Genomic DNA, 18,441 nt, shown 5'->3' with positions numbered 1-18,441 from the left:
CATGTCTAGACAGAGCGCCGTGTATTCGACTGTCTTATACTGTACATAATGATGCAGAAACTGTCCATGTCTAGACAGAGCGCCGTGTATTCGACTGTCTTATACTGTACATAATGATGCAGAAACTGTCCATGTCTAGACAGAGCGCCGTGTATTCGACTGTCTTATACTGTACATAATGATGCAGAAACTGTCCATGTCTAGACAGAGCGCCGTGTATTCGACTGTCTGATACTGTACATTATGATGCAGAAACTGTCCATGTCTAGACAGAGCGCCGTGTATTCGACTGTCTGATACTGTACATAATGATACAGGAACTGTCCATGTCCAGACAGAGCGCCGTGTATTCGACTGTCTTATGCTGTACATAGTGATGCAGGACAGGTCTTTTGATAGACCTTTATATAAACTGTTTTACTTTTCATTGTTCGATAAAATTATAATGATAAGCTGGCACCATTTTTGTTAATAAGAATTTCGGATTTTTTGTTATGCACTAAGTTTTGGATGAATGTAGACTCTGAAATTCATTTTTTTTTAATTTTGCAAGGAATCACTTATTTTCGTCGATGCTCTAGCTATATAAATCGATAAACATCGTGATCAGTAGGTACTAGCAGACATCTGGGGGTCGCACCTGATACGTTCACTGGGTGCTTAAAGGTCACCGAGGCTACATTAGACGATAAGACTTGTTTTGAAATAAAGTCAGCGCAGCATGTCGACTTGTTTACCAATATTTCAAAACCAACACTATCATGATCAGAGCTTTCTTCGCCGCCGGGATCTTGTTGATGGGACATGATACATGGGGTCTCTCCGGGTGAGTATACGTAGTAAAACTTATATTAATTGACGGGAAAGTATATTATATATGTTGTTGAACAGTTACAATAAATTATTGAATAGTTATAATATATCACTTAAAAGTTACAATATATTATTGAACTGTTACAATATATTATAAGACAATACATGTATATTATTGGACAGTTTCAATATACTATTGAACAGTTACAATATATTATTGGACAGTTGAAATATATGTATATTATTAGACAGTTACAATATACTATTGAACAGTTACCATGCATGTATATTATTGGACAGTTACAATATACTACTATTTATCAGTTACAACATACAACAATATACTATTGAACAGTTACAATACATGGATATTATTGGACAGTTACAATATACTACTATTGAACAGTTACAACATACAACAATATACTATTGAACACTTACAATACATGTATATTATTGGACAGTTACAATATACTACTATTTATCAATTACAACATACAACAATATACTATTGAACACTTACAATACATGTATATTATTGGACGGTTACAATATACTACTATTGATCAGTGACAACATACAACAATATTCTATTGAACACTTACAATACATGTATATTATTGGACGGTTACAATATACTACTATTGATCAGCTACAACATACAACAATATACTATTGAACAGTTACAATACATGAATATTATTGTACAGTTACAATATACTACTATTGATTAGTTACAACATACAACAATATACTATTGAACAGTTACATGCATGTATATTATTGGACAGTTACAATATACTACTATTGATCAGTGACAACATACAACAATATACTATTGAACAGTTACAATACATGTATATTATTGGACAGTTACAATATACTATTGAACAGTCACAATACATGTATATTATTGAACAGTTACAATACATGTATATTATTGGACAGTTACAATATACTATTGAACAGTCACAATACATGTATATTATTGGACAGTTACAATATACTACTATTGATCAGTGACAACATACAACAATAAACTATTGAACACTTACAATATATTTTTAGACAGTTCCAGTACTAGTATATTATTTACTACAGACAACATGCTTCATTTCAGTCATGTTTGCAAACGAGAGAGAGCGGAAACGTATATGACGTCATATAACCAGGCCTTCCTTTGTCAGGAAAGGTACACAACAAGCTGTGGACACCTGGACTGGAGAAGGTGCACGCGATACAGGTGAGCAATCACGATGTCGACATTTGGACTGCAAAAGGTGAATATGTTAAAGGTACGAAAAGGTACACAACAAAATGTAAACACCTGGACTGGAGGCGGTGCGCGCGTTGTATGTGAGTACAGGTACACAACAAGATGTAGACACTTGAACTTGACCAGTTCACGTGATATAGGTAAGGTATTACTTGCTTGGGTAATCACAGAAATGGTTTCCTTTTTTCAGAGACAAGTAAGTTTAAGTTCTAGATAGTTAGATATAATAAAGATATGACAAATGATCTAATGTCAAAAGATTACAATTAACGTTAAAATAGATTAAGCGAATACATGTAAAGAATTGATAGGTTCAGACATACTAGTAATCTCTGTATATGATATAAACTTTATAACACCTTCCTAGGGTACAGACGTGCTACACCCCCCGAGAGAGGTACGCTGTGAGGTATCACGTGGTCGAGACCTGCTGCCCCGGATGGAGTGATGATGGTACTGGGGCGTGTAATATAGGTAATAGAGAGTGAATCACGTCACAATATCAGGGGAGGTGATGGTACTGGGGCGTGCAATGTAGGTAATAGAGAGTGAATCACGTCACAATATCAGGGGAGGTGATGGTACTGGGGCGTGTAATATAGGTAATAGAGAGTGAATCACGTCACAATATCAGGGGAGGTGATGGTACTGGGGCGTGCAATGTAGGTAATAGAGAGTGAATCACGTCACAATATCAGGGGAGGTGATGGTACTGGGGCGTGTAATGTAGGTAATAGAGAGTGAATCACGTCACAGTATCAGGGGAGGTGATGGTACTGGGGCGTGCAATGTAGGTAATAGAGAGTGAATCACGTCACAATATCAGGGGAGGTGATGGTACTGGGGCGTGTAATATAGGTAATAGAGAGTGAATCACGTCACAATATCAGGGATGGTGATGGCACTGGGGACTATCAGTTAACGATACAAAACAATAGCGAGGCATATACAGTATCATACCAACTATCAGTTAAAGATACATGACAAAAGCGAGGCTTTTCATATTCATGCAAACTATCAGTTAAAGATACATGACACTAAGGGGGCTTTACATAAACATACAACGATCAGTTAAAGATACATGACATTGGGGGAGGGGGGCTTTACATATACATACCAACCATCAGTTAAAGATACGTGACACTAAGGGGGGGGGGGCTTTACATATACATAACAACTATCAGTTAGAGATACATGACACTAAGGGGGTGGGGGGCTTTACATACCAACTATCAGTTAAAGATACATGACACTAAGGGGGCTTTACATATACATACCAACTATCAGTTAAAGATACATGACACTAAGGGGGGGGGGGCGGCTTTACATATACATACAACGATCAGTTAAAGATACATGACACTAGGGGGGCTTTACATTTACATACCAACTATCAGTTAAAGATACATGACACTAAAGGGGCTTTACATATACATACTAACTATCAGTTAAAACTACATGACACTAAGGGGGGGGGGGGGGCTTTACATATACATACCAACTTTCAGTTAAAGATACATGACACTAAAGGGGGGGGGGCTTTACATATACATACCAACTATCAGTTAAAGATACATGAGACTAAGGGGGCTTTACATATACATACCAACTATCAGTTAAAGATACATGACACTAAGGGGGCTTTACAAATATATATCAAATATCAGTTAGAGATACATGACACTAAGGGGCTGGGGGGCTTTACATACCAACTATCAGTTAAAGATACATGACACTAGGGGGGCTTACATATACATACCAACTATCAGTTAAAGATACATGACACTAAGGGGGCTTTACATATACATACCAACTATCAGTTAAAACTACATGACACTAAAGGGGGGGGGGGGGGGCTTTACATATACATACCAACTTTCAGTTAAAGATACATGACACTAAGGGGGCTTTACATATACATACCAACTATCAGTTAAAGATACATGACACTAAGGGGGCTTTACATATACATACTAACTATCAGTTAAAGATACATGACACTAAGGGGGCTTTACATATACATACAACGATCAGTTAACGATACATGACACTAAGGGGGCTTTACATATACATACTAACTATCAGTTAAAACTACATGACACTAAGGGGGGGGGGGGGCTTTACATATACATACCAACTTTCAGTTAAAGATACATGACACTAAGGGGGCTTTACATATACATACCAACTATCAGTTAAAGATACATGACACTAAGGGGGCTTTACATATACATACTAACTATCAGTTAAAGATACATGACACTAAGGGGGCTTTACATATACATACAACGATCAGTTAACGATACATGACACTAAGGGGGCTTTACATATACATACTAACTATCAGTTAAAGATACATGACACTAAGGGGGCTTTACATATACATACAACGATCAGTTAAAGATACATGACACTAAGGGGGCTTTACATATACATACCTACTATCAGTTAAAGATACATGACACTAAGGGGGCTTTACATATACATACAACGATCAGTTAAAGATACATGACACTAAGGGGGCTTTACAAATACATACCAACTATCAGTTACAGATACATGACACTAAGGGGGCTTTACATATAGGCCTACATACCAACTATCAGTTAAAGATACATGACACTAAGGGGGGGGGGGGGCTTTACATGTACATACCAACTATCAGTTAAAGATACATGACACTAAGGGGGCTTTACATATACATACCAACTATCAGTTAAAGATACATGACACTAAGGGGGGGGTGGGGGCTTTACATATACATACCAACTATCAGTTAAAGATACATGACAATTGGGGGGCTTTACATATACATACCAACTATCAGTTAAAGATACATGACACTAAAGGGGCTTTACATATACATACCAACTATCAGTTAAAACTACATGACACTAAGGGGGGGGGGCTTTACATATACATACCAACTTTCAGTTAAAGATACATGACACTAAAGGGGGGGGGCTTTACATATACATACAACGATCAGTTAAAGATACATGACACTAAGGGGGCTTTACATATACATACCAACTATCAGTTAAAGATACATGACACTAAGGGGGCTTTACAAATATATACCAACTATCAGTTAGAGATACATGACACTAAGGGGGTGGGGGGCTTTACATACCAACTATCAGTTAAAGATACATGACACTAGGGGGGCTTACATATACATACCAACTATCAGTTAAAGATACATGACACTAAAGGGGCTTTACATATACATACCAACTATCAGTTAAAACTACATGACACTAAGGGGGGGGGGGGCTTTACATATACATACCAACTTTCAGTTAAAGATACATGACACTAAGGGGGCTTTACATATACATACTAACTATCAGTTAAAGATACATGACACTAAGGGGGCTTTACATATACATACAACGATCAGTTAAAGATACATGACACTAAGGGGGCTTTACATATACATACCTACTATCAGTTAAAGATACATGACACTAAGGGGGTTTTACATATACATACAACGATCAGTTAAAGATACATGACACTAAGGGGGCTTTACAAATACATACCAACTATCAGTTACAGATACATGACACTAAGGGGGCTTTACATATACATACCAACTATCAGTTAAAGATACATGACACTAAGGGGGGGGGGCTTTACATATACATACCAACTATCAGTTAAAGATACATGACAATAGGGGGGGGGGGCTTTACATGTACATACCAACTATCAGTTAAAGATACATGACACTAAGGGGGCTTTACATATACATACCAACTATCAGTTAAAGATACATGACACTAAGGGGGGGGGGGGGGTGGGGGCTTTACATATACATACCAACTATCAGTTAAAGATACATGACAATTGGGGGGGGGGGCTTTACATGTACATACCAACTATCAGTTAAAGATACATGACACTAAGGGGGGGGGGGCTTTACATATACATACCAACCATCAGTTAAAGATACATGACATTGGGGGCTTTACATGTACATACCAACTATCAGTTAAAGATAAGTGACACTAAGGGGGGGGGGGGGGCTTTACATGTACATACCAACTATCAGTTAAAGATACATGACACTAAGGGGGGGGGCTTTACATATACATACCAACTTTCAGTTAAAGATACATGACATTGGGGGCTTTACATATACATACCAACTATCAGTTAAAGATACATGACACTGGGGGGGGGGCTTTACATATACATACCAACTATCAGTTAAAGATACATGACAATAGGGGGGGGGGGGCTTTACATGTACATACCAACTATCAGTTAAAGATACATGACACTAAGGGGGCTTTACATATACATACCAACTATCAGTTAAAGATACATGACACTAAGGGGGGGGGGGAGTTGGGGGCTTTACATATACATACCAACTATCAGTTAAAGATACATGACAATTGGTGGGGGGGGCTTTACATGTACATACCAACTATCAGTTAAAGATACATGACACTAAGGGGGGGGGAGCTTTACATATACATACAACTATCAGTTAAAGATACATGGCACTAAGGGGGCTTTACATGTACATACCAACTATCAGTTAAAGATACATGACATTAAGGGGGCTTTATATATACATACAACGATCAGTTAAAGATTCATGACACTAAGGGGGGTGGGGGGGGGGGGCTTTACATATACATACCAACTATCAGTTAAAGATACATGACAATGGGAGGGGGAGGCTTTACATATACATACCAACTATCAGTTAGAGATACATGACACTATGGGGAGGGGGCTTTACATATACATACCAACTATCAGTTAACCATACATGACACTAAAAAGGGGGGGGGGGCTTTACATTTACATACCAACTATCAGTTAAAGATACATTACACTAAGGGGGCTTTACATATACATACCAACTATCAGTTAAAGATACACGACACTAAGGGGGCTTTACATATACATACCAACTATCAGTTAAAGATACATGACACTAAGGGGGGGGGGGGGGCTTTACATATACACACCAACTATCAGTTAAAGATACATGACACTAAGGGGGGGGGGGGGCTTTACATATACACACCAACTATCAGTTAAAGCTGCTTGGTCTGATTTTATATCAAATTTTATGCACGCTTTTAAAAGATGGCTATGCTTAGTATATGTATAATAATAGACATTGCAGTAGTTTTACATGTCAATTATGCCAAATTTCAATGAAGAAAAATACATACAAAATTTGCTAACAAAACAAAACGCAATAAAAAGGTACCGAGTTATTTCACCTCATGTTAAATTTCACCCCTGACGACGAGACGAGTATGGTTTTATTACGAATTTGACATCGCTTTAAATAAAGGTCGAAATGATCAGACAAATTACAAATAAACATGTGTACGTTTTGTTAGCCAATATTTCTAAAGTTTACTTTCTTTACAATCGACGCATAGCATGCAGGTTGAATAACCCCAATCACTCGGGGGACGAAACCATGCGGTTTCCTTTTCTAAACATTCCCGTGATGCATTTTGGTTTGTTTTTTCGTTTGCCCAAAGAAAAATTATTTTTATTTACTTTGAATATTTCTAACTTTGAAAGGAGAATGATTCTGCTGGTGTAAATAGGAGAAAGTCCATAACTTTCTAAGATAAATGATTTGTATGAAAATAATTTTGATTCTGTTATTACAAAATAATCGGACCAAGCAGCTTTAAAGATACATGACACTGGGGGGGGGGGGGGGGGCTTTACATATACATACCAACTATCAGTTAAAGATACATGACACTAAGGGGGCTTTACATATACATACCAACCATCAGTTAAAGATACATGACACTAAGGGGGCTTTACATATACATACCAACCATCAGTTAAACATACATGACACTAAGGGGGGGGGGGGGGTTTACATATACATACCTACTATCAGTTAAAGATACATGACACTAAGGGGGCTTTACATATACATACCAACTATCAGTTAAAGATACATGACACTAAGGGTGCTTTACATATACATACCAACTATCAGTTAAAGATACATGACACTAAGGGGGCTTTACATATACATACCAACTATCAGTTAAAGATACATGACACTAAGGGGGCTTTACGTATACATACCTACTATCAGTTAAAGATACATGACACTAAGGGGGCTTTACATATACATACCAACTATCAGTTAAAGATACATGACACTAAGGGGGCTTTACATATACATACCAACTATCAGTTAAAGATACACGACACTAAGGGGGCTTTACATATAGAACTCAACATACCAACTATTAGTTAAAGAGACATGACAATGGGAGGGTTGGTGGGGGGGGGGGGGGGGGGAGGGTGCTTTACATATACATACAAACCTTTACATTTACAAACATCTATAGGGATAATGGTCAAAGATGCTGTTTTGCGTTACATTTAGAAATATTATGTGTCATGCATTCGGTACATACATTTGAATGACGGCTTGATAGGGGTTATGTGTAGCAGTAAAAGTAAATAATATCGGTAGGGGTTATATAACGTAGATTGCATTGATTACGAGTATGGATTGTGGCAATATTTACAAAGATGTAATGATAACTAAATGCCTAATAATACATGTACTGAGTTCAATTGGTAGTTCTTATTCAATTTTTTATTATCGTGTTTTAAAAAAACAAAGCGATCCTTTTTAAGCCAATTGTGGATCTCCCTGCCAGAATGAGGGCACCTGCTCCGCTGTCGAGGGAACGCCCACCTGTATCTGTCAGGATGGTTACCATGGCGACCACTGTCAGCATGGTAAAGAACAAAGAGTAACACTTCTCTAGTTTGCAAATAATTCACGAGAGTTTCTTATCCAATACTAACGTGCATTATATTCACCCATTTTTTAAAATAAATTTAATCTACAAATTTTAGAATCCTGTGATTCATTTGTTTCAATATCTGAACATGTTTTATCTTCATTTGTTTAATTATATGTATATCTAGAGAGGAACTATTGGGACGTCTGGCAAACAGTTGTCGCCATTCTCTGTGGAATACTTGTTGTCATTGGAACAGCAATCACAGTATATGTCTACCGACGGAATAGAAAAACGTAAGTTTTTCTATATCTTAAAATACAAAAAAAAAACCATTCTAAATTAAGTCAGTGATATTAGCTGATATTGGGTATGTAATATGTAATAATAAAATGTTGATGACATTCACGGGATCATGTTATGTAAGTTTGGTTGGTATGTGAATAATATTTTAGTTAGAGGGATTACACTTTAATCGTAGATATTACTCTTCAAACACACCAACTTCAATGTCACTGTTATATAACGTATCAAACTTTAAAAAAAAAACATTTACTTCCTCTCATACACCCTGTGGATATTATCTCAAAACGATCACTGATGTATCATTAAGAGCCTAGTTAACTAGTTCACCTAGGTGTCCAAGTAGCGTAGTGGGTCCCCCTCGCGCTAACATCCGTGCCAACGAGAAATATTAATATACGTTGTAGAACTTGCTTATCAATCGTTGTAAAATAAATAAAACTCAGTTTTTAACTAGTTCACCTCTTTTTCCCCTACAGAAAGAGGACCAGAATCACTCCCGTCCTACGGTCGCAGGGTCAAGGACACACATCCGGAGTTATCTCCCCCACAGGAGTCCCAGCCGGAGTTATCTCCAACACAGGAGTCCCGGTCGGAGTTATCTCCCCTACAGGAGTCCCGGTTCAAACTCCTGACCTACCACACCTCCCTAGTCACGTGATGCAGACTGCCACCGGGAGTGCCTTTTCCCACCCCTGGGGACCCCAATTGGTACTCCCCTCTGCTCCGATGGACTGTTCAGAGACATAAAGGCTGGAACCGAGTCCAGCATTACTGAAAAAGTTACAATATTACTGATGCATATACGTGTTTACCATTTATTAATCCATGTGCATTTTTACTTTATTGTTTTTACGTTTTATTTAAGCATTCGTACTTATATATAAATAGTTTTCTGTTTCTCTATCATATGCGTGTGTTTGAATACTATTACTTTATCTTTTTTCTGGTGTCGAATGTCGATTACGTGTTTACACTTTGTATGTATGTAAGTATATATATATGTACATTGTTTTGCCATATTTACTGTTCATCTATTGCATGTTTATGCAGACAATTGTGTATATTAAATGATATGTTCCGTTTATTACGTCACACTATATATGATTTGTAACCCCCGGTCCCCATCAGTTGTGTATACTATGATATGTTCCGTTCATTACGTCACTGTATGATTTGTAACCCCCGGTCCCCATCAGGCTGTTTATCCTGTAGTTAGACAAGCTTTCAGTTAATATAATATAATATCGTATATAGAGTGATCTTTCACTAAGGCGATAAAGAAATATGAATGATTCCGATCCGTTTGTCGCAACCTGGTAATTACTTGTCTCGCATGAGTATCATAAAGAATTTTAAAGAAATTTCAAATGCTAATATTTCGTAAGACTTTTGTTTAGTGTGTAATAAGGTAATAAAATTGGGGCAAAAGAATTTATAGCATTTTGTTCAAAACGGTACAAAATCGGATTGTATACATCATAGGGATATTTTTCTTCTCCACATAAAGAATATAAAATCAAGTTTTTTAAATTCTAAAGTCATGATTTTATTATTATTTATTTTTTTAGGTGGTTTTTTGATTATTTATTCATTTTTTTTATTTTGTAGTAACGCGTTTCCACGGTGATACACGTTTCAAATCTATAATTTTGCTTTCATGCAGCCGTAGCAATTTTTTTTTATCATTATTCAGTAAAGGAAATTGCCGCCGACGGTTAGATTTTTTTTCAAGGTATTCAATACATGTAAAATTTCATGAAGATGAACTAACGCTTATTTGAAGGTTACTGCTATGTTTATTATTTTATTTTTTCTCCCTGACATCAGAACTGTGATCCATATTGAGAGAGTATTCGTCGGAATGTCTTTCACAGGTTGCCTGCCGTGGAATTTAGCGGACACGTGCGGCGTACGCGAGGCGGACGACAGTCACGTGGTGCACACGTTTTATCGATAAGCTAATACTGATCGCATGACCCTGAATTAGAAGAGAGAGAGAGAGAGAGAGAGAGAGAGAGAGAGAGAGAGAGAGAGAGAGAGAGAGAGAGAGAATGTATGAATGAATTCATGAAAATGCTAGTATGCACATACCTTACAAAATATTACTACACTTAATTTTAAAGGCTGATATAAACTATCTTATTTTGAATTCTGATTTCTATTTATCATTATGAATTTATAAACAGATTGTACCGGTGTACACAATAATCCGTGGCGTTTGATTGGCTGACAGCTGGGCACCTGCACGCGCGTCGCTTTGATGTGTGAGGACCAGCAGGTGTTTTTGGCTGCATGCTCAGGTGAACTGGATTATCATCGTGCGGTAATGCCGGGCCATGCTAGGCTCCCCCGCGCACCTGCCCTGTCTCAAGATCTGCCGTAATTACGTTTGGAAGGTTTTAGGAGTTTTTTCACATTTACCTGAGAAAATCCGACTCAGCAAATTCGATTTAAAATGACCTTATTTAAACAGGTATGTACCTTTATATATTTAGATTTTTTTGGGGATTATTCGTCTGTTTTGTCTGTGACAACACCCATATCTGTTAGACAGCCATGTTACTTCTACATGCAGAAATCTCATTAGGTATCCATGCACCGGGGTCGGAATCCTGCATTAGACACATACATGTACATACATATGGGAGTATAGAAGTTTGCTTACTGTTTATAAAATATATATATTCATGTATCAACATATCTCCTTCGTTATAAATTGCTTTTTATATTACGATATACATTTGACTGAACTTAGAGCATCAACAATACAACAGCTACTGAAAGTATATTTGCAAAGGGTCAATTAAAGCAAATATACCTGTACCTACATAATATTAGTTGATTATTGTGTCTTTTTTAGGAGGGGTGGGGGGTTGACTTGCTAGAACTTAAACTTTGGAGACCCCTACCTTCCTTTTACATCTGTGACCGATCAGCCACGGCGGACCCGCTTTTGTTAGCTCCTTTTAACTATTCATGCGCCGCACGCGACAGATGTTCCGCGAACGCGCGTCTTCCATCAAAGCTTGTCCCATTTCATTGGCTCACGCGCATCTAAAAATTCTCTCCGTTTGCAGCATACCAAATGTAAAGAGACTTTGGTGTATGATGGATGTAAGATATCTACACACGGTAAATGTGGCGCTCCTTTCACAATTTTTTTTAATTTCACATAAGATGTAAAGACGTTGTGGGGTGTTTGGCGGTGTTTGATGTATATAGCGGGGGTGGTTGGGTGTTTGGCGGTGTTTCATGTATATAGCGGGGGTGGTTGGGTGTTTGGCGGTGTTTCATGTATATAGCGGGGGTGGTTGGGCGGTGTTTGTGGACTGTTGTCCTTCAGTTGACCCACAACTTACATGTATATCCATATCCCACATGTTGTTAGAGGTCCGTGGACGCAGGGTAGAGAGGACATCAATTAACTAAACTAAGTTTATGTGTCAACAGAACAATTTTATTCCAGGGTTCTCAGCATCAAGAGCAGATTCAAACGCAGTACGAGGTCGGCGTCGAGGCTAATGCATTTGGTAAGTGTAATAACTTTGTATTTGTCCGCTCTGAAATAATCAACTATGAATATCTTGTAAACCTCATAGACTGGACTTTGATTTAATGTACTTTAAGTATCCTCTGTATCTCTTGTTCTATTCATCAAAACTATCTTCCATTTGACATAACTTGACATAAATTAATATCCTATTTATTTGAAATAACTTTAGTATCCTATTTAGTTGATATGACAAGTTTGAATTACATGTATCTATGTATGTCAGTACATTTTTTAACGTACATGTGTATACATAAATACATGTAGACATAAATAATCACAATCTTAAACAGTTAGATAGCAATATATTATAGTGGCAATGATAACAAAAAAGCATAGGTTATTTTCTATGTTATATGATTTATATTATCTATTTTTTCTACGGTGATATGATTGTATATGCTAGCTAGCCCCCCCCCCCCTTCCCCCCATTTCTGTATCGATGTTTGATCAAGATCGTCCAGAGTGTCAGTTTGGGATGGGGGAACCTCACAATGGTCCGACACGCGTTAGAGAATCGACCATAAAAACTGGGCCGTGAGAATTCCTAGAATCAAAGTGTTATGATTGGAAATGCAAATGTTTTATAGATCTTCATGTAGAATCACAAATAAAACACCCGGATGTGCTGTTTTAATGTTCCAGGCAGCGGAAGTGTCTGTTTACAAAATTTGCCTTAAAACAGTGGTTCCGGGAGAAATATTCCGTGTTCATAAATCGGCCAATATAAAAGACAGCAATCACAGTTAGTGTTCATGTTAATGCAATATATTGATTCAATCAGTTCAATATTCACCGGCATCCAAAAATCTTTGGGAATGTCCACCATATTTATCTCAGAATAATTGCTATACCGAGACGTTACCTTAAAGCTGACATGAATTCATAAAAGCCATTGGTCGCCATATTAGTTTCGATCGCTCCTCTACTGCCACTGGGGTATATATACCGGTTGAGGAAGTTACGGTCGGTTGCTTTCCGATCGAGGCATTCACGTTGCACGGACTTCTAAATGCATGAACTACACATTGTAGTAATAAAGAATAAAGAAAACAACAATCGATGAAATACAAATAAAATATTTATTCTTTGAAAGGATGTCCAAGGTATCCGTATTATTTTGCACAGACAGTGCTGCCTTACTTCGCATGCACATCGAACACGTGTGTCGTTCATACAGAGTGCATAACGTCTGCATCTTCTTGAAAACCCCGGCGACACTACATCCAACACAAGAGCTAAACGATAGTAAATCCAAGAAAGTAACAACGTTTCCATCCGTTCCTACAAAAACGCCCAATTCTAAAATCCATGCGATAATTGACATTGCTCGATCTGCCACAGTGTGTGGTTCGCGCATGTGCGATGTTATAACATACACAGGAAAACGGTCTACAATTATCGAGGAATTTTCGAAGTATCTGCGCCTGGATTTCAGTCTGTCTTGTTTCGCCGTTTATTGGATATATCTTGCCAGTGCCGTGGTTGTCATATTATTTTTGTTCAAAACGCGTTTTTACAAGTCTTTTCGTCCAAGGTAACGTGTTCGGGTGTATGAAATTCCTGAATGCGGTGAAGCATGAATAGTGCTCTCGGTCTTATATAGGGGGTGTGTAGCGATGAGCAGAACAATAGAAATCGACAACTAATATGGCGGTAGTCGGAGATAAAAGGGAAATAATGCGTATTTATGAATTCATGTCAGCTTTAATTAACGAAGCTCCGAGTCCATCAAGTGTCACTCCGTGGTTATAATGAGGATTACACAACTTTGACAGGTTCTGTGAAGGGTCTGTCGATAACCAATCACCTATCGAACTGATTACGTCACTGTTGGTCCTGCCACGGCTTCTAGGTGATACTGTTTTCTTCATTTTGGAGATAAGGAAACCATTATCGCCTCGAACCGTGAAAGAGGCCGTGTATGACATCTTCCATCGCCTCACTGGGTAGAGCTGTCAATCAGTTTAGCTGTTAATCAAGGCCATGTTGGTCACCAAGACTAAGGGCCGGGGGGGGGGGGGGGGGGTCATCCGAACCGTTTAAGGAATTCTTGGACAAAAATGTAGATATATTCTCATGAACTGAAGATGATTGAGCTAAAGTTTATGTAAACAAAATTGGACTATATATGGTTTGAAGCTAAAATGGCCCCCTAAAATGAACATTGTCGTTTTACTGTAATTCTTTGTTTTATTTGTACAAATATATTTGAAGTTTTTTTCATAATTTTCATTTTTGATTTTATAATTAGTGCCCACAATTTAGAAATATGACATCATAAACATGATAAAGTCACATAACATCATTGAACGACTGCTTGAACAATCTAAATATTTCCACCAAATATGTATCTCTCCAATACTTATAAGTGACAAAAAGTTTGTTCTTGTTCAAGGAGTCCTTTATATTTCCCATTCGAGAAAAGAGAAGAAAAGTGTCAATTTTTGATTGATTTTGATTGAATTATAAAAATAGCGTCATATACTGCCAGTGAGTGGATATAAATCAAATAAATAGGTGAAAAACATATTTCATGTCAACTCTTTTATTAAAAAACACAACAAATTAATGTACCTGAATCACTTTAAAAATAGCAAATTATGGGGCCCACATTTGACTAATATCATACAAAGTTCTTTGAAATTTATAAAAAAAAAATAATTAAATTCCTGGTTGCATGTATAAGAACACGCGGTGCATTCGGCACTCTTGTGTCGCTTGCCAGCTGCCCAGTGCGATAGCAATATTTGTTATATCATGTGTCCTCTTACACTGTTTATAGGATCGCCATATCTATAGAATGCAGAGTAAATAATAACTCGTCATTTTAAATGCCTTCCTTTTCAAAGAATAAAGATTGCCCGAGTTGCTGTAATAAGCGTGTGAAATCTGCGTGCAGTGTTCCCAGGCTGTCGTGTTCTCGTCTTTGTCCGGGAACAAGGTACACTACAAAGGTCAGCGATCTCCCCGGGGTGGCGCTGGTTTACCTGTGTGTACCTGACCGACAGCCGCAGTGACACAAACAAAGCCGCGTGGTCGGCGCTTGTCGTGTCTACATGTATACACGCTTTCATTGTGTACACACACATACAGCGGGTAGTGTGATAGACTGATCACGGCTCCCTCACCACGCCCCCTGCATTCCGACACATGTGGTGTCATTCACACGTGTCTATTGTGGGTAGTGTGGGAGCGGGGAACATCTGTTGTGTTTATCTGAGTGTTAGGCTCTCTCTCTCTCACTCTATCGTACGACAGACGCTCGGCCTGACAACACTGCAACATGAGGGACACTCTGTATTTACCGTCACAAGGTCTGTAGAGATTGTTTGACGTTTCTCCGTGAACTGGACAGTTGTCAGACAGTGAGGGGTGCATCATTCTCCATGCACAGATTGTTCTTAAATCGTGTTTTGATTCTAACGTACGTCTAAAACTTTTGTGACTGCCGCGTATCTTTTTTTTTTTTGGGGGGGGGGGGTAAGGTTGGAGGAGGTCTTTATCCATGAGTAGGAAAGATCTGCTCTAATTTACACCCTACATAAGTTGTTATATTTTTATGTGCATTTATATGTTTTGATTAAGCACTCTATTAAATGATTTGGGCAGTGATGTTCTTAACACAGCCAGTTGTAAAATGTAACTGTTGAAGTCTCCTCAAGTTTAGAGCCATTGAAAATGTTGAATTTTAGAGAATATTTGACCGTTATTTGGAATAATTTTGAAATTCGTATAGCTTAATACTATTTTGCATAATGAGAGAGACAGATTATAATGGTACAATTTGCTATCAGTATCTTTTTGTATCATCGGTAAATTTGTATTCACCGCGCTTTCCCTGACTTATAATTTACCAATGATTATTCTCTTATTGATTTAATGGGGGAACGCTTCAATGTTTGCAGGTTTTCATGGAGATGTATTGATTTTATGTAAACATTCCACGGCCTTTTCCTCTACCTTACAGCCTCCCGTGTTATACAGAGAGTAAGCTCTGTATAAGTTTACTTTCAGAGAGAGTTTGAAATAGTTTCGACAGTGAATAAGACGGTATCTTCTATTTACAGGTAACATGTGTGAGAGCAGTTCAATACTGATGCCGGGACAACAGGTGCAACATCCGGCCATGCTGGGATTGTCTGCCTTTGAACAAGCGGAAGTAGTTTTGACCGGATACAGAGACTGCGCAGCGGAAGCTATACGCTATCTGGTGGAGGAGGAACGCTTTGCAATGGACGACCCGTTAGTGATAGGGCTACGCAAACATTTATACGAGCAGCAACGAGCTCTAAATATACACAGGATTCTCTCCAACTTAGAGAACAATCCGTATTATGACGATGAGATAGACAATACCTACCTTGATGATTCAGGGATAGGAGAGACCTCTATTGGGGGAAATGGCTCAAGCATGGAGGGTTCCACTCCTAGTGAAACCGACTCAGATTTTCTGCCGAGTGGAAACATTAGCAATGTGACACCTGAAGTTGATCGTGACGCCATTGTGTCACTTGCAGAGGAAATTCTGTCTCTTATAGAACTCGGCGAGGAACCGGAAGAGGATACGGACGGGTGTCCACCAGTAGATACTGAGGATTACATGATGCAATAAAGACTGACAAATATTGATGTAATGAGTTGATTTTACATCCACAATTATTGTGTACTTTCTTGGATAAAGTGTCGATCCTGCATCTTCAACTCCCGTATTATCAACATTGATTTTCACCAATCAACGTCAAATTGTCACTTCAACATTAACTCTCTGCGTCTGCAGAAACTCTCGTTACGTATGCAGAAACTCTCGTAACGTATGCATCCATTTTTGTTACGTCGACACGTTTCGTCGGAATATAATGTCGTAACGTTGCAATAACTCATAATTTTCAGTCATATCAAGCAAGAAATATCCCTCCATCAACAGAAACTCTCGCCATTTTGTTGTTTTGAGATATTAAACAGCGTGTTTTTAGCTATTCAGTGACGCACACTTTGTGTGGTAGCCCAGTGATTACGTCATCTGCATTAACCTATAACATTATATTAACATCTCTATAACAGTATTACTGGATTCCGCCGCCAAATTGCTGAGGTTTAACTGATATTTGGAGTACCCAGTCTCTTTGGGTTCCTATCATATTAATTGCTTTCTGTGTTCAGGTTTTACGCCATGTATATTTATATACCGTGTATGTTTATCTTATTTAATATTTACATTTTTTTCAGTTGTTGTTCCTTTTTTATAATTTTTCTTTTTATAGTTTATATTTAATAAAATCTTCGTGAAATAATGACTTGTTACCGACATGATGTTACCTAGCCCTAATCAAAGAACGACAACTCCTGCGATTCAAAGAAGTGTTCAAACGCGACAAGGCTGTTGAAAAGGCCTACTGTATACTTTGGAGTTTTTCTATTTTTTAAGACATTCTAGTAATTTATAATAAAAAGCTCTCCTGTGTACATAAAAAACAAAATTCTGACATGTTTGGAATTACATCTATAAGAAATTAAAACCACTTACGGCATCTACCAAAGATATACATGTGCTAGTATAGTATGAAACGTGGAACACCTCTCTCTCTCTCTCTCTCTCTCTCTCTCTCTCTCTCTCTCTCTCTCTCTCTCTCTCTGTTCAAAACACCAATTATAAAAGGTTGTTCAACTGTATGCAGGGCTGTTTTGAAGTTCTCATATATCGGGTCAAACAGCTAGTTATTCAGAAT

At 37.9% G+C, this 18,441-nt stretch overlaps 2 protein-coding genes across 4 annotated transcripts; both read left to right on the top strand.

Annotated features, from left to right (window-relative positions):
• Window positions 1-696: 696 nt before the first annotated feature.
• On the top strand, window positions 697-10,593 carry LOC128168785 (uncharacterized). Of its 2 annotated transcripts, none has more exons than XM_052834947.1 (6): window positions 697-826; window positions 1,934-2,056; window positions 2,457-2,563; window positions 8,747-8,851; window positions 9,044-9,152; window positions 9,639-10,593. In XM_052834947.1, exons 1-6 carry the CDS (start codon window positions 762-764, stop codon window positions 9,907-9,909), a joined length of 780 nt encoding a protein of 259 aa, XP_052690907.1. In that variant the 5' UTR covers window positions 697-761; the 3' UTR covers window positions 9,910-10,593. The 2 variants fall into 2 exon arrangements, with proteins under 2 accessions (XP_052690907.1, XP_052690908.1); XM_052834948.1 differs by having other exon boundaries at window positions 8,733-8,851.
• Window positions 10,594-11,451: 858 nt separating this feature from the next.
• Window positions 11,452-18,006, top strand: LOC128168793 (uncharacterized). Of its 2 annotated transcripts, none has more exons than XM_052834957.1 (3): window positions 11,452-11,635; window positions 12,629-12,692; window positions 16,783-18,006. In XM_052834957.1, exons 1-3 carry the CDS (start codon window positions 11,618-11,620, stop codon window positions 17,325-17,327), a joined length of 627 nt encoding a protein of 208 aa, XP_052690917.1. In that variant the 5' UTR covers window positions 11,452-11,617; the 3' UTR covers window positions 17,328-18,006. The 2 variants fall into 2 exon arrangements, with proteins under 2 accessions (XP_052690917.1, XP_052690916.1); XM_052834956.1 differs by lacking the exon at window positions 11,452-11,635 and adding an exon at window positions 12,105-12,294.
• Window positions 18,007-18,441: the final 435 nt, after the last annotated feature.

The sequence above is a fragment of the Crassostrea angulata genome, unplaced genomic scaffold (assembly GCF_025612915.1).
Source record: "Crassostrea angulata isolate pt1a10 unplaced genomic scaffold, ASM2561291v2 HiC_scaffold_47, whole genome shotgun sequence".
Classification (NCBI taxonomy): domain Eukaryota; kingdom Metazoa; phylum Mollusca; class Bivalvia; order Ostreida; family Ostreidae; genus Magallana; species Magallana angulata.
The sequence above is the reverse complement of the archived record's forward strand: the minus strand, read 5'-3'. Positions and strand labels throughout refer to the sequence as shown.

Excerpts from the sequence above, each read along its gene's own strand:
- LOC128168793 (XM_052834956.1), top strand. The coding sequence starts at position 12,139 with ATGCGCCGCACGCGACAGATGTTCCGCGAACGCGCGTCTTCCATCAAA. Across the intron at positions 12,295-12,628 it reads ATGTAAGATATCTACACACG|GGTTCTCAGCATCAAGAGCA; the intron begins GTAAATGTGGCG and ends ATTTTATTCCAG. Across the intron at positions 12,693-16,782 it reads CGTCGAGGCTAATGCATTTG|GTAACATGTGTGAGAGCAGT; the intron begins GTAAGTGTAATA and ends TTCTATTTACAG.
- LOC128168785 (XM_052834947.1), top strand. The coding sequence starts at position 762 with ATGATCAGAGCTTTCTTCGCCGCCGGGATCTTGTTGATGGGACATGAT. Across the intron at positions 827-1,933 it reads GATACATGGGGTCTCTCCGG|TCATGTTTGCAAACGAGAGA; the intron begins GTGAGTATACGT and ends GCTTCATTTCAG. Across the intron at positions 2,564-8,746 it reads TACTGGGGCGTGTAATATAG|CCAATTGTGGATCTCCCTGC; the intron begins GTAATAGAGAGT and ends ATCCTTTTTAAG.